This window comes from Ursus arctos, unplaced genomic scaffold, assembly GCF_023065955.2.
Source record: "Ursus arctos isolate Adak ecotype North America unplaced genomic scaffold, UrsArc2.0 scaffold_3, whole genome shotgun sequence".
In the NCBI taxonomy this organism is placed as follows: domain Eukaryota; kingdom Metazoa; phylum Chordata; class Mammalia; order Carnivora; family Ursidae; genus Ursus; species Ursus arctos.
Window position 1 is genome coordinate 102084079 of NW_026622985.1, and position 25517 is coordinate 102109595.

Below are 25517 nucleotides of genomic sequence, written 5' to 3' on the forward strand. Positions count from 1 at the left end.
GAATGTACTTCTTTATTTCACATCTTCAATGATAAAATCCTGCCGTCCTACCTTGGCAGCCCGCACGGCTTTGACTTTCAGCAGCATATCAACAAAAGCCACTCTCACTTTCTCTGAATTGTCGTGGAGACTGTATTTCAGTGCTGGCAGAAGCTGTTCTAATAATGGGTGGCTTAATTTGTTATCCAAAATTATCGGCAGACACTACCAAAAAGGGGAGATAGAAACAATTTGAATTTAGAACATAAAAAAAGTTAAGAAAATATTCAGTTCCATCCTTACTAGTGAACTACTAGCAAAATAAATATACCTATAGAAAATAACTTTTCTAAAACAGTTTCATATAAAAAGCATACTTTAAAACGAATTAGTTTAGTTTCAACACTGATAATCAGTTCATTCTTGTTCTATCCAAACAAAATTAAAGCAGTCATAAAATAATCCTGCAATGCTTTCTCTTAGTCAAATTTTAAAGGATTTTTAGAGTTGAAAGAAACACACAACAACTACTGGTGGAGAGGGCTCCAAACCAATTTGTGTCGGATCCAACAATCTTTTCACATTTTTTTTAGTAACCCATGAATTCCATTTCTTGACTCAATCCTGCATGAAAACCAGAGGGCACAGAGCCCCCCTATCGGGGGGACACAGCCAGGCACACCTCAGATGGGTGATCGAGTGACCTGCCCAAGCACAGACCAGTCACCAATTTGAAGATCTGATACAACCTACCTTTGCCTTCCAGTTATTAGGAAAAGGGATTTTTAAAAGAAACCTCTTTTTTATTTGAGTTATAGTGGACATACAATGTCGCATTCATTTCTGGTGTACAACATAATGGCTCCACAAATCTACACATTATGCTATGTTCACAACAGTAAGTTAATTACCATCTGTCACCATGCAATATTATTACAATATTATCATTAACTATAACAAGACCTTATGTTTTAACCATTATACTGAAATAGTTACAGATGAGCTGATACAGTGTCCTGGGTTTGTTTCAAAGTAATCAATAGTGGGAGACAATGGATTGGCTGAAGATGAAACAAGACCGGATGCGTTCCTGAAAACTGTTGAAACCGGATGATGGGAGAAAGGACAGTTTTGTAGGTTCTTGTTAAAAGTACATACAGTATACCAAAAAGTCAATTTTAATGTATAATTTTTAAAAAATTTTAAGTACTACCTACAACTCCTATTTGAAAAACAGTGTGCACCACCCACCCCGGCCATACACTAAAAACTGGTATTTCCAGTAGGCCTTTTTCGTAGAAGACACTTCCAATTTGGTTTTTTAAAATGTTACTCTGGGGGCGCCTGGGTGGCACAGCAGTTAAGCGTCTGCCTTCGGCTCAGGGCATGATCCCAGCGTTCTGGGATCGAGCCCCACATCAGGCTCCTGTGCTATGAGCCTGCTTCTTCCTCTCCCACTCCCCCGGCTTGTGTTCCCTCTCTCGCTGGCTGTCTCTATCTCTATCAAATAAATAAATAAAATCTTTAAAAAAAATAAAATAAAATAAAATGTTACTCTGGATGTACAACAAAGATGTCCACAGTAGTGTATCTATAGAGTAGAATTACAGGTGATTTAAAAATTGTTCTTTTTCTGTATTTTCTAATTATTCTATGATAAATAAATATTGCCTATATAATTTTAATCCTACCTTAAAGACAGAACAGCGCACGTCAGCTGAGCTTGTATCAAATGCCAGTTCCCCGGTTACTTTTTTGAGGAGATCAATAAGAATAGTTGGAGGCATCATTTCCCAGTATTTGGAAGTTATTTTACAAACACCAAGGATCCCTGTAGAACGGACCATTGGATAAGGGTCTTCTAAAAGGCTCTATAAATTGGAGGGGAAAAAGACAAAAATCTTAAATCAGCTCCCGTCATATCAACATTTGCTTTTACACATTAGCACGCTATGCATTCACAATGTAGCAGACATTTCAAATTATAGAAATACTGGTCCTATACAGACTCCTATTATTTATCATTTCTACAGTTGAGCATTTAAAGAGGACAATCGAGACATGGGTGGTGCCATGTCTGCCAATCCCGTCTATAGGGCTTTGCTGACAGCAGATTCTCAAATACCATCTCCACATTCAGTGAGGTATGCAGACTTCAGATGATCCTACAGACACAGCCTATGTAAATCACTTTCTTGAATTTCCAGAACGCTGTAATGCACTAAACCCAGAATAAAGTAATTCTACTTGTAATGAATTCATCCAAGAAATGGTGGTCAGTGGTTGCTAATGATACAAAAAGAGGGGGCACCTGGGTGGCTCAGTCAGTTAAGTGTCTGATTCTTAGTTTCAGCTCAGGTCATCATCTTAGGGTTGTGAAATCAAGCCCTGTGTCAGGCTCCACACTGGGTGCAGAGCCTGCTTAAGATTCTCTCTCTCTCTCTCTCTGCCCCTCCCCTCCTCCTCCCTCCCCACCTTCTTTAAAAATACAAAAAGAAACAAGATGTTGTACATTTCTGGATGGAAGTACACAACAGCTCCATGAAGCATCAGACACAACAAACAAAGTCCCCACAAAAATAACTGATCATCTCTACACCTATTGATATTCAGGAAATACAAAAGGCAAAGGAACATAGTAACACCACCACAGGAGTATGTTCTGTAAAACCCAGAATGCAGGGCCTGGGTGGCTCAGTCAGTTGAGTGTCTGTCTTCGGCTCAGGTCACGATCTTGGGAGTCCTGGGATCGAGTCCCTGCTGAGCAGGGAGCCCACTTCTCCCTCTGCCTCCCTGCCTCCTGCTCTCTCACTCACGCGCACTCTCTCTCAAGTAAATAAATAAATCTTAAAAAAAAAAACCCAGAATGCAAGAAACAAAAGAATAATTTGGCTTCTTCAACAACAAAAATAGTAAGCAAAAAAGAGAGAGATTGAGACTATTGGACAGGGTCTTATCAATATATTGGCTGATCACATGCATGGGTCTTATTTAGACAGATTCACACAAAACAGGGAAAAGTGTCATTGAAATATCACTCAAAAACAATGACCCAGGGATGCCTGGCTGGCTCAGTCGGGGGAGCGTGTGACTCTTGATCTCAGGGTTGTGAGTTCAAACCCCATGTGTGGCATAGAGTTTACTTAAAATAAAAATTAAAAAATTTTAAGTGTTTTAAAAAAAATAAATTACCCAATATTTGATAGCATTAAGGAATTTTTTCATCTTTCTTTAATCGTAATGATGGTATGATTATGCTTTTAAAAAAGATCACTATGTTTTAGGGGCGCCTGGGTGGCGCAGTCGTTGGGCATCTGCCTTCAGCTCAGGGCGTGATCCCGGTGTTGCGGGATCGAGCCCCACATCAGGCTCCTCCGCTGGAAGCCTGCTTCTTCCTCTCCCACTCCCTCTGCTTGTGTTCTCTCTCGCTGGCTGTCTGTCTCTGTCAGATAAATAAATAAAATCTTTAAAAAAATAAAAAATAAAAAAATAAAATAAATAAAAATAAAAAAAATCACTATGTTTTAGCAATTCCTACTGAAGTATTTAGAGTTAAAATGATGATATCTCAGATCTGCTTCAAAACAAGAAAAGAAGAAATAGATTAGACCTGGGTCAGTAAATACTGAAACTGGGTTATAGGTACATAGGGGTTCATTATCCTAGGCTCTCCATGTGCAAATTTTTCTATTATATAAGTTTAAGAACACAAATAGGGGCGCCTGGGTAGCGCAGTCATTAAGCGTCTGCCTTCGGCTCAGGGCGTGATCCTGGCGTTCCGGGGTCGAGTCCCACATCGGGCTCCTCGGCTGGGAGCCTGCTTCTTCCTCTCCCTCTCCCCTGCTGTGTTCCCTCACTCGCTGGCTGTCTCTCTGTCACATAAATAAATAAAATCTTTAAAAAAAAAAAAAAAAAGAGCACAAATAATTCTTACTCTGTATTTAGGAGGGAAAAAGCCTTCAAGTCAGGATGAATAAGCACTTACTTCCTCTCCTCCCCAAAATCTGACCAAAATGACAAAGTAGTATTGATAGCAACATTGGAAATGAGGGATTTTTTTTTTAAGATTGTATTTATTTATTTAAGAAAGAAAGAGCACAGAGGGAGAGGGAGAAGCAGATTCCCTGCTGAGCAGAGAGCCTGACATGGGGCTCAATCCCAGGACCCCGAGATCATGACCTGAGCCGAAGGCAGACGCTTAACCAACTGAGCCACCCAGGTGCCCCTAAAATGAGGGATTTCTACAAGCAGGAAACTGAGTAAGAATAGATTGCATGGAAAGAAGAGCAGAAAAGGTTGTGACCCAGACATTCCTATACCCTTCCAGAGCTCAGACTTGCCCAAACCTGGGGTCATGAACACGGATGGTACCAGGGCTACTGAGAGCTCCATGCATTTGTTCCCACAGTAAACCACCTGCCAGGGAAGAGCTCTCAAAAAAGGCCTGAAGGGAACAGAGGAGCTCAGAAAAGCCAGCAATAACTCAAACATCTCTACAGAGGAAAAAAAAAAGGAGAGAAAGCCACCAAGAGGGGAGGCCCCTCCCCATCTGGTCACCTTGGGGTCACTGGTCTGCCTGTCCCTCAGCCACAGAACCCAAGGAGAACCCGATCTGCTGACAAGCCCTGTCCTCTGTGCAAAACCACAACCCACTTACCAGTCTTAATATGGTCTATTCCTTAAAATCTAACAAAGATTTGGCATTTCTTTTACGTGCTTTCTCAAATAAGAATTTGCCATTCCTCCATATGCACCTCAATGTTCATAGCAGCAATGTCCACAATAGCTAAATCGTGGAAGGAGCCGAGATGCCCCGCAACAGATGACTGGATTAAGAAGTTGTGGTCCATATATACAATGGAATATTACTCAGCCATCAGAAAGAATGAGTTCTCAACATTTGCTACAACATGGACGGCACTGGAGGAGATAATGCTTAGTGAAATAAGTCAAGCAGAGAAAGACAACTATCATATGATTTCTCTCATCTATGGAACATAAGAACTAGAATGATCAGTAGGGGAAGAAAGGGATAAAGAAAGGGGGGGTAATCAGAAGGGGGAATGAAACATGAGAGACTATGGACTATGAGAAACAAACTGAGGGCTACAGAGGGGAGGGGGGTGGGGGAATGGGATAGACCGGTGATGGGTAGTAAGGAGGGCACGTATTGCATGGTGCACTGGGTGTTATACACAACTAATGAATCATCGAGCCTTATATCGAAAACCGGGGATGTACTGTATGGTGACTAACATAATATAATAAAAAATCATTATTAATAAAAAAAAAAAAAAGAATTTGCCATTCCTTTGTATAATTTATTTTTCACTGTAAAACAATTATTTCATAGGTCCCGCCTCTTAAATTTATTAACATGTCCATATTACACATTTGCTAAAATTACATGAAACTTCGTAGCATGGTAACATTTTTATTCACACAATATTTCTACCAACTATGATGTTCTCACAGTAAGATTTCTTCAATTTACAATATAAGAGATTTTTAATGGAATAGAAAGAGATAGAGTTACACCATCCATTAGCCAATATTCTAATATCCAAGGTACCAAGCATTTGACAGCATCCATATCTCTAAGACACCAACGGCTCCCTACACATCTTTCATCTAGTAAATTAGTAGTAAACTCACCGCTAGAAATTCATTTCAGTTTCTAGTACAAGAGACACAGGATTCACTAATATGTTCCTAATATTATATCACATAATCGCATCACTTTACGTATTTTTTAATGTTCCTATGGACAGTAGTAATAAGTGCTGTCATTTTTTTACCTAATATTTTTTAAATTTTAATTCAGATGTAGTTAACACAGTGCTATATTTTTATCAGGTGTACAATTTAGTGATTCAACAATTCTACATATTACTCAATACTTATAAAGATAAGTGCACTCCTAATCCCCTTCACCTATAACCACTGTCATCTTAATGCTAGGGATTGAGCTAAATGTTTTATATATAATTTTTCATTGAGACCTTATCACAATCCTACAGAATATTACTTCCAGTTTTAAAGAAGAAACAGGACTAAAGAGGTTAAGTAAGTTGATCAAGACCAGACTTATTACGTGGGAAGCGGGACATAACACAAAATGTGTGACTCCATGCTCTCAGTCACTGTCAGTCAGGCTAAGGAGGTCCCCAGTAGGACATCCACAGAGGACCGCTCCTAAGTGTTCTGCTCAGGAGCCGGAGGCCCACGCACACACTGTGAATCTGTAAAGCGGCAGGTACGATATAAGACACAGCACACACTCCAACACCACATCCAAGGCAGACACCTGCACATTTAAAAAGAACAGGGGTTCATAGATTTGGACACCCAGGTTAAAAAGAGCAAACACTGGGGTGCCTGCGTGGCTCAGTCGATTAAGTGTCTGACTTCAGTTCAGGTCATGATCTCAGTCCTGGGATCAAGCCCCGAGTCAGGCTCCCTGCTCAGCAGGGATTCTGCTTCTCCTTCTCCCTCTGCCCCTCCCCTGGCTCATACTCTCTCTCTCTCAAATAAATAAGTAAAATCTTAATTAAAAGAAAAAAGAGCAAAAAACTACCAAAATCTAGTTTTGATTTGCCCACCAACATTAGCACCACAAAATCAATGATTCTCAAGGGGAATTTTAGGTAAATATACATGTGGATAAGGCACTTAGAGCAAAATACTAATGACTTCATTTTAGGTGCGTGTGTGTCAGCATATAGGTGTGTATGTATGTATACGCACACGTGTATATGTATGTACATATAAAGAACTAAGTCTACACATAGTCGTTATACTATTATTTCAACTTGCTGCATGTCTGAGATTTGTCATCAAATAAAAAAACCAACAGGGGCACCAGGGCGGCTCAGTCGGTTACGTGTCCGACTTTGGCTTGGGTCATGATCTCAGGGTCCTGAAACTGAGCCCTGCATAGGGCTCCACGCTCAGCAGGGAGTCTGCTTCTCTGCCTCCCTTTGCTCACCGCCCCCCACACTTGTGGTCCCTCTCTCTCTCTCAAAAAAAAAAAAAAAAAAAATTCCTGAAACTTAACAAACAAAAGGAAGTATTTTAGGAATGCCGTGGGTAACCATCTTCATCATGGCATTTTTGCTATCACTTCCTAAAATTTTATTCTACTAACTAGGGCAATAAATAGTATTTTTTAGCTTGTGTTAGGAAGCCTGAAAATGTAAGGGTATGCAGAGAAATAAGCAGAGTCTAGCACTTTCGAACTAGATGAAAAAAATCCCCACAGTACCCTTGGAAATAAATGTGGCATCCTAATGTTCTCATGTCTCATTTGAAAAATCTATTGCAACAGGCATTATTTACAGGCTTGCCTTAAGCATCACCAGTGTTTGTTCATCTACACTACTCCACAACTTTAGAGCAGGCCATACCAACATCACCAAATCAGATAAAAACACAGAAAAGTTAGCGACTTGCCCAAAGTTATACAGCTATAGAGAAGTGGAATCAAACCTACTATAACCACATGTCATACTGCCTCCATGCTGGGTAGACAAGAATACATGTAAAACCTTTACAACTATATAGAGTAATAAATAATTAGATGTTCCAAAGGTGACAAAGACAAAAAGAATAAAACACTATTGGGTCCACGTTGTCACAGAAGGCACCAGGGGGAACACAGGAATGTCAAGATTTGGAAAGCCTGCCTTAGAGGGCAGCACCCAGGGAGTTACAGGGGGAAACCAGGACCCACACCAGGCCCAGAAGGAGCTGACCCCGTAGGGGACTCAGCCACACGCAATACGTACGTAGAGTTCTTCAAACTGTTTCTGAATTTCACTATCCATTTCAATAGCATTGAAATTTGGATCCCTAATAGGAAATGCTTCAATGAACAACAGGGCAGCATTTGACCGGACTTCAGAGTTTCGGGCCTGGAATAAGGAAAGAGTGTTTCAGAATCCAAGGAGCAAACATTCAAAGGCTTCAGTGTAGATTTCCTAAATAATGCTTCGAAGGATCTAAATACAGACGTACTTATAAATTAAAGACAATCAATTTTTTAACTGACCAAACTAAGGAGACCTTCTGTGAGCTAAATTCCTGGCTCAGTAATGACGGATATTAAAAGACTCAGGGGCACCTGAGTAGCTCAGTCGGTTAACATGTGACTCTTGATCTCAGCTCAGGTCTTGATCTCTGGGTCACAAGTTCAAGCCTCACATTGGGCTCCATGCATGGAGCCTACTTAAAAAAAAGAGAGAGAGTACAAACCACCTGTTTTGGGGGCACCTGTGTGGCACAATTGGTTAAGCCTCTGACTCTTGCTTTTGGCTGAGGTCATAATCTCATGGGTCATGAGACTGAGACCCAGGTCAGGCTCCCCACTCAGCGGGGAGTCTGCTTGAGATTCTCTTCCTCTGCCCCTTCCCCCACACACTCTCTCTCTCTAAAATAAATATATAAATAAATAAATAAAATAAAAAATAAAAAATTAAAAAAAAAAAATAAAGACCCGATTCCTCGCCTCGAAGTCCACCTTATGTCACTAAGAAATACTGACTCTCTCTCTCCCAATACTAGGTTTACCATGATGAAAATTACTCATGTTCATTCTAGCACCCCTGGAAGGTAGTCACCTTGTGTCTGTCATCAGCAGAAGGTCCAGAGGGCCAGGATGGACCAGCTCAGCTATGCAGACCCCCAATGCCTCTGCTGGCTTACATGGCACGTAACCCCCTTCCCACTGGGCAGTCAGCGCTAAACCAATTCAGATTCCCAGTCTAATAGGCCTAAAAATGTTTTTAATAAAATAAAACATTTATCCCAAAATTTCACAAAGCCCCCAGCTTCCAGTCTTATTTATACTGCCTTATCACAATTCTGAATTAGAGCACAATAAATTCAAAACCATAATTAGCACGTTCTTAACATGGAAGGAGTATTTAAGAGCTGTACCTTTAGTCCTCTCCAAAGGATGGGTTTATATAATCTGTAAAGCATCTCTTCCACTCCCTGACGAACTTTTTTTTGATGATGAAAATAACACAGCACCTAAGAGCCAAGAAAAGAAGAAAAGAAAGGTAATGTTGTTTTTAAAAAGAGCATTTAAGGATCCTACTTTGAAGAGAGAGGGCAAGTTGTCCTCTCCACCAAAACAGACCCTCCTGCTTCACAAGTCTTGACAATTCTTTCCTAAGAGAAGACACAATGATAGATATACTGACAGTACTAAACACATGATAGAAATCACATGAAAGAAGCCTATGGCAGAAATAAAGATCAATGACCTTGGGTTATAAAAGGTGTGGGTTATAGTTTCTACTCTTCTACCAACAGTCAACCTCAAAACAAGTGCACTGAGACCTCTGACCTTCAGGGTGAAGTGGAAAAGGTGTATAAAGGAGTCAGCCTGAATGGTCTCTACAGCCCCTTCTGGTTCCAAAATGAGCTGGCTGTAAGTCTCTTTGGTTGAAAGAAACTATGAGGAGCATCTGAAACATGCCTATGTCTCCAAAAGGGTGTCATTGCTCAGTGGCCCTTCACAGTACCAGCTTAACTTAGGTATCGATCCTCCCCAAGCTTATGAACAATCAGGAGAATGCGCTGTGCGCTCAGCTTCCACTCCTTTGTCCTTTTCTTACTGCCCTCTTCACCAGCCAGAATCTTCTTGCAACTCTTCAGACTCCTATCTCTAGCAACAACCAGTTTTGCCTTACTTTCTTAATTCACCACTCTTGGAACTAAAATTTTATTAGTGAAAAGTGGAAAGTAAAAATAAAGCAGGTTATCCAACAACAGATTATACTTTAAGTGAACCTGAATCAACTTTACCCTAAAAGAACTACAGTCTGGGGATTATTTCTTCTTCTTCTTCTTCTTCTTTTTTTTTTTTTTTAAAAGATTTTATCCATTTACTTGACAGAGAGACAGCCAGCGAGAAAGGGAACACAAGCTGGGGGAAGTGGGAGAGGAAGAAGCAGGCTCCCAGCAGAGGAGCTTGATGTGGGGCTTAATCCCAGAACGCTGGGATCACGCCCTGAGCCAAAGGCAGACGCTTAATGACTGCGCTACCCAGGCGCCCCTGGGGATTATTTCTTCTGATTGAGAATTCTTTATTTGAGAATTTTTATTGATGGTGATTAAGTGATATTAGACTATAGTTTGTGTGTGTGTACAATACCATCAAGTTTTGGTATCTATCGATGGTATACTCACTTTACAGAAAGATTTTTTTTTTTTTTTTTTAAGATTCATTTATTTGAGAGAGAGCAAGAGAGCACAACACAAGCAGGGGGAGCAGCAGAGGGAGCAGCAGAGGAAGGAGAAGCAGGCTACCCTTTGAGCAGGGAGCCCAATGCAGGCCCGATCCCAGCTTCCTGGGATCAGGACCTGAACAGAAGGCAGACGCTTAACTGACTGAGCCACCCAGGTGCCCCAGAAAGATTTTATTTTTATTAATTAATTAATTTATTTTTAAGTAGGCTCCACGCCCACTGTGGAGCCCAACATGGGGCTTGAATCCACAACCGTAAGATCAAGAGCTAAGACCAAGAGTCAGATGCTCAACTGACTGAGCCACCCACGTGCTCCTTTACAGAAAGATTTTTAAACAGCTTTATCGAGTTACAAATCTCATACCCTAAAAGTCACTCTTTTAAAGTATACAATTCAGTGGGCTTTAGTATATTCGCAGAGTTGGGCAACCATTACAAGTAACTAATGTTAGATTTTCATCAACGGTATGGGGATTTTTACTTTCAAATAACATCTGAAGCATTTCTTAAAGCTTCTTTCAACATATTGGTCAAAATAATTTATCATACAAATGTGATGTTTACCAAAAAAGGGATTTGAGGAAGAAGCTACAATGTGTTATAAGCATTGATAAGAATTAGAGTCCAGGAATATACTGCATTCAACAAGTGAAATTTAATATTCTTCCTTTTAATTCTTTGTATTTTCCCATAGTTTTACCAAACAGTGATATCTATACTTCAAATATTTTAATTACTCAGACTACCAGAGCAGAAAACCAAGTATGAAAAAATCTTGGGGAAAAAAAGTCTTTAGTTATTTGGTGCCTTCTTGGAAGCGATTATGTCACAAACTTATCCAGTTTAACATGCTGCCATTCTTCATGACGAAATAGAATCCGAAACACCAAATAAATGACCCAAGCTGACCTACACCTTAATGAAGCCATACTAGGATTCTGTGTCTTTGGAGGTGGGGGGGCGGGTGACAACTGGATATATTTATCTCTGGGTTTTTTTATCTTTGGATAACTAAAACTAAAGTATCAATAATGTAAAGAAATATCTTCTTATCCTTTCAAGCTTAATTAGTATATTTACACTCTACAAATAATAATTTCACTATATAAGAAAGTAAAGAGATAGTCTTTGTTCATTTAGCTTCTTAATGTACGGTTGCCAAAATTAACAGCAAACACACAAGGCATCACTCCTGGTTTAGGACACTGATCTTGTTCCTAAACAGACCACATTTTCCAATTCCTCCTGCCGAGGTCATTATGATTATCAAACACCTAACAGTGTCATTATGACACTGATAATAAAGCCTTAGTCAGATCATTTACAACAGAAGTATAAAATTCATATCTAAATTCCGAGACTAGTTTTTTAAAAATTTTTATTTTAAGTAAATTCTACGCCACATGTGGGGCTCAAACTCACAACCCTGCAATCGAGAGTTGCGTGTTCTACTGACTGAGCCAGCCAGGCACCGCTGAGATTAGCTTTTAAAAACAAAATCCTTGGGGCGCCTGGGTGGCACAGCGGTTAAGCGTCTGCCTTCGGCTCAGGGCGTGATCCCAGCGATCTGGGATCCAGCCCCACATCAGGCTCTTCTGCTATGAGCCTGCTTCTTCCTCTCCCACTCCGCCTGCTTGTGTTCCCTCTCTCGCTGGCTGTCTCTATCTCTGTCGAATAAATAAATAAAATCTTTAAAAAAAAAATAAAAAATAAAAAAATAAAAACAAAATCCTTGGGGCGCCTGGGTGGCGCAGTCGTTAAGCGTCTGCCTTCGGCTCAGGGAGTGATCCCGGCGTTCCGGGATCGAGCCCCACATCAGGCTCCTCCGCTGGAAGCCTGCTTCTTCCTCTCCCACTCCCCCTGCTTGTGTTCTCTCTCGCTGGCTGTCTGTCTCCGTCAAATAAATAAATAAAATCTTAAAAAAAAAAAAATCCTTAATATCAAAAGAAACTACCCAAACACTTATTCCATTTGGTTTACAAAATATCAAAATGAAAATTTAATGTATGAAAGCAAACAATAAAAATAATCTCGAATATTCTTTTCTGAAAAAGTGGTAGTAGCAGTTAGTAATGATTCTGGACATTTATTTTCATGTCAAAGAATGCAAAGATTATTTGAACAAAGTTCTGACTCTCTTAACAACATACTTTTCTTCTCCTAGTTAAAACTGCCAGATACCAAACATCAAGATTCTGAGGAAACTCTTTAAGGCGATGCCTGTGAGGGGTTAACTTAATTTTTAAATTTAACAAAAACAATAATCTAAAAACAAAGAAGCTGAGACATTATCTAAAAAACCTGTGCCTGGTGTGGCAAGTGCCTGGCTCACCTCGCGCACCCTGGAGTGCACTGGAGACCTGCGCGGAAGGTGGATCCCGTGGTGCATGAAGTCCTGGATGCACCCGTTTTCGATCGTCTGGAATGGCAAGCACAATGTTAGCACTCAGTGCGCGTGTGTGCTCCAACAGATGACAGGACAAGCAGCACAGCCGCTGGAGTCGGCTCTGTTCATCTTCTACTTCATGAGGGAAAGCACCAGGATCCCCTGCTCAGAGCTTTCCCACTTTAAATCTATACCTCTTACAATCCCTTTAGTTTTGATATTCCTTTAGCTTCTTCTATCTTATTTGATGAAATACCAAATCTGTGCTAGATGGCACAGCAAGCTTCTCCCTACCACCTGAGGCTAGTTCAAGCCACATGGCTCAGGGACTGAGCATGGCCTGAGGGGCCTCTCTTCTGAGTCATCCTGACCCAGAGGACCTCAGAGACTGGATCTGTTCCAAGAGCTTCCCCAGAGCTGACGCTGAACTACCTTTAAGGTGCGGGCCAGGACTCCAAAGTGACTGAAACAAGCTCTTTCAGGGCTTCCATGTGGAGGGGCAGGGTTGGGGTGTAGGTGTGGGTAGCTCTTTGGTTAGCCCACAACACCTACAGACCTCCAGAGCTGGGCAAAGGAGGCAGAGCCAACCACTGAGAGCAGCCCAAATCCCCAGTGGACCCTCTGGTCTGTTACCCTATACTCCGCCCCTGGGGTCCCACGGCTTTAGGGAAGGACACAAGGAAAGCCTGCTATTGCTATTAGCCTCCTTCATTATCTCTGAAAATACTTCCTTCACCTGAAGCCACTAAGAAATCGCAGCATCACTACACGTGGGGAACCACACACTGACTTGTGATGAAATGGGGTACGCGGCACTACCTACTGAGTATTTGTGCCACAAAAGTTGAACCTTTAGAGTTAACTACCAGAATATGGACATTCTACAGGACAACTGACCCAGTTTCTTCAACATATCCATGAATGGCACAAGTTTTAAAAACAGAAAAGGAGCTGGGGAGGAATGCTCTAAGAGAGTTAAATGACGTAACAAATGCCATAGGAGACTTAATGGATCCTGATTCCAAAAAAAAAAAAAAAAAAAAAAAAAAAAAACCTATAAAAACACATCTTTGAAACAAAGCAGGGAAATTTAAATATTTTCAAAAATACCCAGAAATTGTTAATTTTGTTAAGTATGTTAATGGCATTGTATAACCATATTCCTTAGCGATGCATACTTAAGTATATAGATATGAGATGTTATATTTGGATCTTGCTTTAAAAATCTGAAGGGAGGGAGGAAGGGGGAAAGCAGAGAGCCTGAGAAGTACAAAGTGCTGGCACTAATTTGGTACAGATTCAATCAGTTATGTTTTTAACTACTAACACCCATTTTTTTTAAATTGGGCTTTATTTTTAATGATCTCTACACCCAATGTGGGGCTCAAACCCACAATTAGACATCAAGAATTGCACACTCCACCGACAGAGCCAGCCAGGCACCCCTACAAACATCTATTTTTAAAACCACTATTGGAGAAAAGGGGGACAAATATTCTTTCCTGCGAACACGTGTCATGCAATAAAACAACGCAGAAATGCAAAGCAATGTCGTGATTTTGCCCTTTCCTCCAAAAAATTTTACACTGCAAGATGATCGTAGATATTGTCAGCAGGGGATATGAGCAATCAAGTTTTATCTTCTAGAAGTGGAAGTCAGTGATAAACCAAGCTTCAGCTGCACAGAAGCACAGTGGACAGAAGGAAGCTCCAGACATCAGTAAAGCACTCCCTGACCCACCAGCTCAGGGCCTGCTCCCTGAAGAGCAAAGACCCCTCTTCAACTTAGAGTAAAAATTTTACTCTTGGAAAGAAAACACATTTGAGAACATAGTATGAGGAAAACATAAAGGATATCAGACAAAAACACTTTCTTTTGATATTTTTACAAAAGGTCCTTTGAGTCTTATTGTGATTGTGAATTATACAGCCACATCTTCATAATGCAGACATTACATGGCCATTCAAGGTTAGCCATATTCAAGATGAATGTCTTTACATTCTCAAAAATAATATAACTAACAGATAAGAGGTAGTTTGAGGTTCCAGAGCAGCACAGCCCAGCAAAAAAACAGAATGCTAACCACAAATGCAATTTTAAATTTTCTAGTAACAACGTTAAAAACAACAACAAAAGAAATAGGTAAAATTAGTTTAGTAATATATTTTGTTCAGCCCAATATAGCCAAAACATTATCACTTCAACATGCAAGCAATATTTTAAAAACACATTGATAGATATTTTACATTCTTCTTTCTCCACTATGTCTTCAGAATCTGGTGTGTTTCTCACACAGCACGTCTCAACTTACACTGGACACATTCCCAGTGCACGGCTGGACGGCACAGGTCTAATAAAGCTACCAAAATGATACGCGGAAAATCTCAATGAGTGGCAGGAATCCTGGGTCTGTGACTGAGTGTGAAAATTTATGGGAATGAGAGTGAAGTCTCTGTCCCATGGAGTCTCATTATCTGGCTTCATTTTGACAAAGAGCATCAACACAGTTTTTAAATGACTAACATGATGACTTATTTAGTAACTAGAATACAACAAAAATAAATGTTAACATTTAATAAAATGAAAAGAAAATACCTCCAATATTTTCCCTGAGGCCTTTTTCCAAGCTCTGAAATAAATTTCTGCAACGTGTACCATCAAAGATCTATGGGGGGGAAAAAAAGTTAATGCAAGTACCATTACACTTTTTTTTAAAGTTTTTTTTGTTTGTTTGTTTTTGTTTTTTTAAGTAATCTCTATACCCAACGTGGACTCAAACTCATGACCCCGAGATCAGGAGGGGCACGCTCTTCCGAGAGCCGGCCAGGGGCCCCCAAACAATCACACTCATAACGTGTGTCAGTTCAGGCTCCCTCCTACCCCCGAGAAGGAGAAACTCCGCTAGTGTTCTGCCAAGCACCTAGGGAGACAGGTTATCTACCTGGAGCAGGAAGCAGAAAAAGGAAGAAATTTTGAGAAGGGGAACTGAATATCAAACGATTTTCTTCCTTCTCAGTCAAGGTTTCCCTGGAACTTGACTATTTTCTGTGAAATTATGAGAACATAAGCTGAGAACCAAATTCTTGAGTAAAAAAATGTTTATATTTATAAATACAATTTTGACTTGGGAATCAATTTTGGACTTTCCAGACTACTAATTCTCTAAAATACCAGAGTTGACTTTTAGAATCAGTTTAGAAATCTACTGGTTTAACCCAAATATTTTGCCAGTGAGGAAACACGAAGAGAAAGCATTCTAGCAAATAGCAGGAGCTGTGTCATAGGGATTCAGATTCAAATCTCAGCTCAGTACTTAACCAGAGCTAGCTACCTGACAGGGAAACTCAGCAAACAAGCCCACCTCAAGAGTTGAAGGATTCCATTTGGAAATGCACACTAAGTACGCAGCTGCAGGGCAGATGAAGCACTGAGCCCTATACCTGGCAAACAGCAAACGTTCATTCACCATGATAGCTCCAGCTGACTGTGAGGTTCCAAGAGGCTGGGAGCTCAGGCTTGTGAGCGCACCCTAGACTCTTACCCTGAAGGACTCTTCCCACCAAACCACATAGCTCAGTCCACAGTAAACTGGAAAGTAGACATTACATTCGAATGGTATCAGAAGTCCTGGGGACATGGAATTTACTGCGACTGAGGCTAAGATTTAACTGGTAAATAATTTTACTATTTAAAGAACGACCACAAATTAAAATCTTAATTTCAATGTCATTACTGAAAAAGAATGATTTCCTATAGCAGGAAAAAAACTATCCATTGATACGACAGTACATAATAAATACATAGTAAAAACAACAGCACATAATAAAAACAGTACATAACAAATAATATAATCTAAGAGATAATTTTTAAAGCTTCCAATATATTAATATAGCTTTAAGAGTCAGGTCAAATAGAATATTTCATAATCAGATTGAGACAGCACAAAATAGGGGCGCCCGGGTGGCTCAGTCGTTAAGCGTCCGCCTTCAGCTCAGGGCGTGATCCCGGAGTCCTGGGATCGAGCCCCGCGTCGGGCTCCTCCGCTGGGAGCCTGCTTCTTCCTCTCCCACTCCCCCCTGCCTGTGTTCCCTCTTGCTGGCTGTCTCTCTCTCTGTCAAATAAATAAATAAAATCTTAAAAAAAAAAAAAAAAAAAGACAGCACAAAATATCAATTGCCTTTAATACTTACTTTTGTAATCCCTGTAACTGGTTTTTAATGGTATCGTGGATCATTTTAATAAAATTTATATTCCAATTGAAGAGAGAACTAAGAAATCTTCTTCCCTATTAAAAAAAAAAAAAAGATATAATGTTGACATTGCACCCAAGTAAAAAGTTCCTGATAACTAAAAACTAAAAAACAAACAATTCTTTGGATGTTCAGTAACATGAAAGTCTGTTATTCCTGGTGAAGGAAGCATACGTAATTGTAACTCAGGACAGCAGTCAGGGCCATGGAGTGACAGAGCTGGGCAGAGCAGGGCAACGGCAAGAAGACCTCCCCTCTGGAGGGCCTAGCAGCAGACACAACTGACCTCCTTCTGTGCTCGACCATAGGATTACACAGACTTGTACCATGCTGCCCAGTAGCTAAATTAAATGGTCCACAAACATTTCATTGTGGCTCTACCTACATAAGCTAAAATCAAAGAATGCTTAAAACCTAGCATTTTGGGGTGGAGTGGAACTGAACGTCACCTGATTTCATCTTTTATAAATGAGAAAACTGAAGACTTGTGAAATTAAGAGGCTAAGTATCTGCCAAACCAGAATTTTCAAATACACATACTCCCCATGTTAATTTATATGCATAGTATTAGATGACACATGACCCTTAAAAGCAGTAATACCATACTTACACTGTATACAGCATATGAAATACGTCTACCGAGAACTTCCCCACAAACAATATCACCACCTCTCCACTGCTTACCAGTCCACCACTACTGTCTCTGGAAACCACAGAAATGCAACACACTTTGATACAAATAGCAGGGTACTCATGCTTGCAACAGGCAAGTTAAAAACAAAAAGTATTTACTGCAAGTAACTTGCCATTACAGCACAAGATACTTGTCATTTATCCAGAAAGACTGGAAACTGAACTAACCAAAGGACTCATTAGGAAACCAAGTTTAGATATCATAAATTCAAAAGACATCAATCCAAAAAAGGGGGGGAGTGTTAACACAGACAAATATTTACGTCTTTACTACCTACTTGCACTTACACACACAGGTTGAGGAGCAGGTCACCAGTCACTATGCACAAGTCACTACAAAGAGAGCTGACTTGTCTGAACCCACTCTCAGCTACTTTGCTCTCCTCACATTCAACCACAGTCCTGGAGATGCCAAGGGCACAGGCCTCAGGTGCAGCCTCTTTTCCAACAACGATGATGCAGTAATAGGAATTAGCAGTTAGAACACCTCCCACATGCTCGGTCCCTGCCAGGTACTGTGCTAAAGTACTGTGTTCTACACACATCACCCCATGTGCTCCTCAGGAATCCTGAGAAAGACCCACTGTGGTTCCTATTTTACAGAAGGAAACATGAGATTCAAAGTAGTCTGATCAAGGTCACCACCTAATAAGTGAACAAGGGAACTAAAAATAGCCTTTCTGGCCTTTAACCTAGCTGGCTGGAGAGGGTGCTTTGGAGTGGTCAAAGCATGACTGTGTCTTTGTCCCTGACAAGCTACAGGACCTTGAACAAGTTCTTCATTTATAAGCCTCAAAACTGGTACTCCTCCTCTTCTGAGAAGTCTTTTCCCACCTACTTCCCTACGACTTCCTCCTTTTGCCTCTTATGTGTCTGTGATGCAACAAGCAATCAGAAACAAAGGCTATTTTCTGTAATATAAGCAAAAATCTTTTGGCATCCCTAGCATGGGAATATAGTCAATGTCCAATAAAGGACTACGTAAGAATCCCAAGATAACAATTCAGAACTGTCCGAGAGAACTATGCAAGCCACTCTATAATTTTTTAATTTTCTAATAGCCACATTAATAAAAGTAAAAAACATTAATTTTAGCAATGTATTTAAGACAACATATCCAAAATATTATCATTTAAATATGTAATAAGTATATAAAAATTTTTAATGAGCTATTTTACATTCTTTTTTCATAGTAAGTGTTGAATCCATGTATTTTATACTGAAGGCCACAATTCGACTGGCCATAGTCCACATGCTCAGTAGCTACATGTGGGAATGACCACCAAAATGGACAGTGCAGCAGTGGCCAGAAGCTTCTCTCTGGATTGACTAGATGGCAGGAAAAAAGAAATTGAGAATATTGTGTGATGATGGTTCTGAGTAAATGCCAATTAGCCTGGAATTAGGGCAGAGGGTCGGGACTGATCTACTGGGAAATGTTTTCTCAACCTTATTTTTAAGTATTCTTTTCTTTTGATTTCATTGAAAAAAGAACTTTTTCTTTTTTTTTTTTTTTAATTTTGTTAGTGAACATACAGTGCAATGTTGGTTTCTGGAGTAGAATTCAGTGATTCAACACTTACACACAAAACCCAGTGCTCATCACAAGTGCCCTCCTTAATGCCTATCACCCATGTAGCCCATCCCCAACCCAATCATTCTTAAAGTGCAATCACAGTTCCCCCAGGATTCACAGCCACCTATTACCATCTGATTTAATGATGAAATAAGCAACGATTTATAAAATGTGTGAATACTGCTATGTGGCAAAAATGTGCAATAAATGTAACAACTCTTGATAGTTAGGCTGACTCTTTCATTAAAGCACCAAGCATGGTACAAGAGCAACTACATGAACTTAGGAAAAACATCCATTAAAAAGTAACACACAAAAACGCCAAAAAAGAAAAACCTAGTTACCTCTTCTTTCTTGATATATTTAACACTTATGAAACACTCAAGTAGCATATCTTTGATTTCTTTACTTTCCTCTAAATCATAATCAAAGCAATATAAAGCTTGATGAATACGCCAAAGCCGACATATGTCTGCACCCTAGGAATGACATAAAAATGAAAGATGATAGTTTTTTAATAAATAATTAAGGTCACGTTTCAAATTTACAACAAGAATACTTTATATAATAAATAATTACGACTCTGGATTATTCATCTAAAAGGAAGACACTGTGGCAAAAGCACACAGAAGCACTGATAGGCAGCACTGCCTGGCTTCTGCGGTGTGGAGTCCGAGTCTGCAATGCCCAGTGCAGCATCTGCCAGTCCCGGCAGGCTACAGAGCATGGACGTGTGACCAGTGCAATGAGGAACCCAGCGTTTAGTTTTCTTCACTACAAGTGAAACTTAAGTAGCCCCATGCTGCTAATGGCGCCCATATACCAACGGCACAGGTGTAAAACACTAGAGCGACATTAAATAAAGCCTTGATTTAAAAGCTAAACAAAAAGGCAGGGAAAATGGATTTTTTTTTTTTTGAAAACAGATTTTAAAAAGATAAACTAACAATGGCTTAAGGATAAATCCTGACATTTTATGGCGAGCTGAGGGAGCAGCCACAGTCTTTTCTGTCATCAAACTGGCAGCTCCTTGGAGGCCATGGTGAGACAGACACACAGTGGGAGTGTGATGAAAGGCAAGTCTGCTAGAAAGCTGTTGGCAGTGTGTAGCAAGAACTCCAAATGTGCATCAAGTTCAAACCCACTGACCCATGAATTTCATTTCTAGGAATCTGTCATAAGGAAGTAAAGGTATGAGGGGGAGAAAAGACAAAGAGAAATTCCTAAACATCTGGAAAATAGGAATGATCACCTTAGGTAGTGGAATTAGAGGATTTTTATCTTCCTCATTTTCCCTTTTCTTCATTTGCTCAATTTTCTAAGATGAACATAAGTATCTGTTGTTCTCTTGATCAGAGGACAGAAACTGTTCTTTTTCTGGATATCTTAACTAGACACCAAAGATGAAAAGCTGAGAAATGGACCAAGTTAAATCCAATCCTCAAACCTACCTAGGCTGCAGTCTGACACAACCCCACCTCCTACGGGTGTGGTGCCTGCACCTGGGCCTGAGGCTTTCCCTACCACTCCTGCCCCCTTTAGCCCTTCATCACATATGACCAATCCTATGCAGTCTGAGGTGGGGTCTGCCTCTCAGAGGACCACACTAACACAGGCAGCCACTTCCACTTACCTATCTCAGTTACCTCATCCCTTCTTTGCTACTAAAAATATCCACTTTCGCTAACAGTGGCAATGTATCCCTTCAAAAATCCCATTTGCAGCAAACAGATGTGGCCATGTGACCTGATTCTGAATGGTGGATACAAGTTGAGAACTTCTGAGAATTCTGGCCCTTGCTGCTTCCCTACCTCTTCTTCCTGCCTGGAACTTACATATGAAAGTGAAGGTGGAATAGCCACCTTACTACCATGAAGTGATAAGAGGGAGGACAAGGACCACACACCCTGGAAGATGGAGGAGAAAGCCCACATAAGACGGCAATGTGGATGGGACACCTGGGAGGCTCAGTCAGTTAAGCATCTGCCTTCAGCTCAGGTCATGATCCCAAGGTCCTGGAATCGAGTCCTGTGGCGGACTCCCTGCTCAGTGGGGAGCCTGCTTCTCCCTCTGCCTGCCATTCCCCACTTGTGCTCTGTATAGCTCTCTCTCTGACAAATAAATAAAATCTTAAATAAATAAATAAATAAAAATTAAAAAAGAAAAAGAAAAAGATAGACTGCAATGCAGAGCCATTGCCCGAACATCTCAAGTTAAAAAGACCCTAATGGGGAAGCAACTGCAGTCAGGCCACTTAGGAGTAAACATAACTCCTAGCTGGTATAAACACGTGCACTATTAAAGAAAGGCATGTGTTTTAAAAAGTAAGCATACTGTTTTAGTCTCTAGGCTCTTCCTTAATAGCATGATAAAAGCAGTCTTTCCCATATCTTCCTTCGCAGGCAGGCCTTTCTCCCACCATATGACACATAAATCCTGAATGGAACTCTGCAGCTTTCTTTCAGATTCAGGTAATGCATATAAAATACCTAAAACAGAGCACAGTAATTGTTCAATTAGTAAAGATTCAATAGTGTAAAGTACTATGACTCACAAAGGTTTGCTAAACAAACATAAGTTTATGTTTAACTTGCCAGAAATTTATATACATTATTTATAGAATACAAAGGATGTTAACTTGAAAAACCTGTTAACTACTTTTATAAAAGCAGACACAACAGAATACAAAATTTTAGAACTGGAAGACTCAGAGGGGTCATACTGCCCAAACCCCTCATTTAAGAGAGGCAGGTATTCAAACTACCCAAATGTGAGTGTTAGGACACCCACAGGTAACACTCGACACCAAACCCAAAACCCAGGTCAGGTGTGGCAACCACTAATCCATAACATCTGTCCTTCATAGGTTGGCCTCAAATTCTGGCTCACTGGTGAAAAACAGTAAAAGCAATTATTATAATGAATACAAAAACCACAGTGCTTTTATTACTAGAAAAGTTCAAGAATGAAATGAAAATACTGATAATATGCTCATAAGTATAATCCATAGACCTCTGAATGCCATTACATCCATGTTAAATTCCTGAATCAATGGGAAGTTAGGAACAACTACAATGTTAGCACTAATCATCTTACAAAACAGTTATTTGGAGACTGTGAAAATAAACTGTAGTAACATTCACAGAGCATTGGGAACTACTTGGGAACTATTTATATACTGATTCCCTAATCAGTATATATAACAACTGAGTGTAACTTCTTAATAACACATTGTATTCCAATGCAAGAATTTTGAATAAAAAAAATACATAAATCCAAGTGGCACTAAGAATGAGAAGTCTCTTGGGGCGCCTGGGTGGCACAGCGGTTAAGCGTCTGCCTTCGGCTCAGGGCGTGATCCCGGCATTATGGGATCGAGCCCCACATCAGGCTCCTCTGCTATGAGCCTGCTTCTTCCTCTCCCACTCCCCCTGCTTATGTTCCCTCTCGCTGGCTGTCTCTATCTCTGTCGAATAAATAAATAAAATCTTTAAAAAAAAAAAAAAAAAAAAAGAATGAGAAGTCTCACAGGAGAGTTTGTCCCATGGAACTAATACATTCACAGGGTGAAGGTCAGGACACTTAGATGATTTTTCTTAAAACGCATTAAAATTACTTTGCATCTTTTATATTGATAAAAGAGTTTTATGTAAATATTTTATAATCAGATATTCAAATTCATAGTGTTCCTCCTAAATTAATAACTACAGTTTCACAATTTAGTTAAAACCTGAAAATCACTATGATATAAATTATAATAGTAAAGGTCCCCTAAGAGTCAATAATTATTCTTCAGGTCATGTTTATAACATATTTAAAGAAAAAAATGCAATGTCACATATGCTTGGTTAAGCTGAAACTTTCTGGCAGTAATCACCAGCTGAGGAATTTATAATCAGACCATTTTCCCTTAATAAGCTCTTACTTATCACTAGGGTCCTGTAGGTCAAATAAGACATTCCGAAAAATTTGAAAACAACAAGCAGTCAGTTGTTCAGTAATGTACATTTTCACCATCTGACATAGTTCTATGTGGCTTAAATTAAATCAGTTCGTCAGGACAGCCCTTAAAAGAATACTTCTTTGCTCCTTTTCTAGCTGAAGTAAAAGAGCTTGAATGCAAAGTTATTCCTTATACTTCCACTTCTACATGATGACTGGTTTCCTTTTACAGAGAATCATTAGATGCCCACCCCTAAACACACCATGTTATCACAAATTCAACTTACCATTCAACATAACTGCACATTCCAGTAAGTCTTCATAATTCTCACTTTCATTTATTACAGATACAGAAGCAAGAACCACAGATGTAATTGCATGAATTATTTCTATGTTTTTTTTCTATAAATGAAAAAAAATCAAAGTTCAAGTGATTAAAGATCAACTTAAAATACAATTTTTAAAAGAAATGTGAAAGTTACTAAATTTATAAAAATCAACCCACACTTCTAGCTTATTCTAAAAAGTGAATTAAAATTAACTACAGGTCAGTTATCCAAAAAGAACAGCAACATTGAATAGTGGATTAATAACAGCAGGATTGGAAAAAGTAAAACTATAATAAACAGACTCCTAATATTCCTAACTTCTAGCTTTAAGTTTCTTCTTAACTTAAAATTCAATTATATACAATAACTAATTATTTTTTAACAAAGAAAAGGTAACAAGTTTTATATTTGAAAGACTACTACTACCATTTTTGAATCATGCTCTGTTTCCATATCATCTTCATCCTGGACTTCCACCATCTGCCACCCAGCCACTGGGCTTTCTAACAACACATCTGTTAATAAATTCCTGAGCCTTTGCCATAGCTCTTCTTTCTGTTTCCTTGATAATTCATCTAGTAGTTCATTTAGGCTGAAAGGGTCAGAAGCATCTTTCTGCAAAATAAATAGCAATTGTTATATTTCAAATACAAAAATTAGTTCTATCCCTTTTATAATGGCATTGAAAGAAAAGCTTAAGTGCTAAGTACCATTTCAAGAGCTGAGTTGTAGTTTTGAAATACTTCTCCTAAAGGGAAAAGTAGAGGAATCATGAGACAGAAAGCAGCAGATTCCAGGACACCTGGGTGGCTAAGCTGGTTAAGCGTCTGCTTTTGGCTCAGGTCGTGATCCCAGGGTGCTGGGATTGAGCCCCACATTGGGCTCCCTGCTCAGCGGGGAGTCTGCTCCTCCCTCTCCCTCTGCCCCTCTGCCAGCTTGTATGCCCTCTCTCTCAAATAAATAAAATTTTAAAATAAAGTAAGATAAAATAAAATAAATAAAATAGAAAGTAGCAGGTTTCTCCCCTACCTATTCAGCCCTAGTAACCTAGTCTTTGGAGTTTAAAATTTCACCCACTTAGAAAAATCCTCTCTCAAAATCAATCCATCCAGATGTCTACCATCTCCAGGCTTATAATTGGGGCAAAACAGTGTGCTCGAGCTATACAGTACTAACTGCAGCTCCAGCCCCTAACACAGCAAAGCCAACTGAGTGTACCTGAAGTTTCTGATCCCTAACCCAACTTGGGCCCTCAACACCCACCTCTTAACTCGTCTCTAGACATCATTCTCTCCCAGTAGCCAAGGAAAGTACATCAGATCCTCTCAACTGTCCTTAAAACCCCTGAGCCAACCATTTCCTCTCACTCTGAGCAGATGACCTCACTTACTCTTTGATACAGCAAACAGAAACTGTTATCAAAAGGGTAGAGGATCCATTATAAAGGGGCTGCCTGCAGCTAATGTGAGTACTGAAACAGTGACAGTAACCCAATGAATTGGGTTATAGCGATTATATTGGGATATAGCGATTATAACCCAATGAATAAAGTAAGAACCAGTGAAACTATACTGATAATAAATAAATAACATAACAAATAGCATCAGCAGGCTTTAGAACACCAACAAATAAATACGGAAGGAACATGTGGCTGGAAAATCACAATTTTATAGCCATTATAGTAATAATTGATTCAGGCAAGAATCATCAATTGATACTAAAACTCGTGGGTAGAAGTATGATGAGGAGCAGGGTATTTATTTAATCTCAACTTACTTCCCCAATGACAATTAATTATGAAGGTGGAAATAGTAGCTTCACAATAGAGGAATCTGGTGGAACCCAAAGTGACTGATTAAAACGAACCTCACCAATAATGGGACAAATGGACAACATTGCCTCCACTGAGGAGGACAGAACACCACTTATGCAGCTCCTGCCAAAATGCATAAAATAAGTTTAATCAAATCATCAAATAAGTGCAAATTGAAGGGTATGCCACAAAATAGCTGCCTATACCCTTCAAAACTGTCAATGTAATGAAAAATGAAGTAAGGCTGAGAAGCTCTCTAGAAGAAGCTAACAAGTCAACTGAATGCAACGTG

At 39.7% G+C, this 25517-nt stretch overlaps 1 protein-coding gene across 3 annotated transcripts in view; it reads right to left on the minus strand.

Annotated features, from left to right (window-relative positions):
* The window catches only part of NCAPG2 (non-SMC condensin II complex subunit G2), a 64155-nt gene that overhangs the window by 33213 nt on the left and 5425 nt on the right, over nt 1–25517 (minus strand). For all 3 annotated transcript variants that reach the window (XM_026479236.4, XM_057304397.1, XM_048213074.2), the window contains 11 exons: nt 23839–24027; nt 23371–23485; nt 21476–21630; nt 19486–19620; nt 16813–16907; nt 15218–15287; nt 12568–12654; nt 8917–9012; nt 7767–7892; nt 1671–1850; nt 52–204 (listed from right to left, as the gene is read on the minus strand). In XM_026479236.4, coding sequence (XP_026335021.2) covers nt 52–204; nt 1671–1850; nt 7767–7892; nt 8917–9012; nt 12568–12654; nt 15218–15287; nt 16813–16907; nt 19486–19620; nt 21476–21630; nt 23371–23485; nt 23839–24027 — 1401 coding nt within the window. The remainder of the gene's footprint in view (nt 1–51; nt 205–1670; nt 1851–7766; nt 7893–8916; nt 9013–12567; nt 12655–15217; nt 15288–16812; nt 16908–19485; nt 19621–21475; nt 21631–23370; nt 23486–23838; nt 24028–25517) is intronic.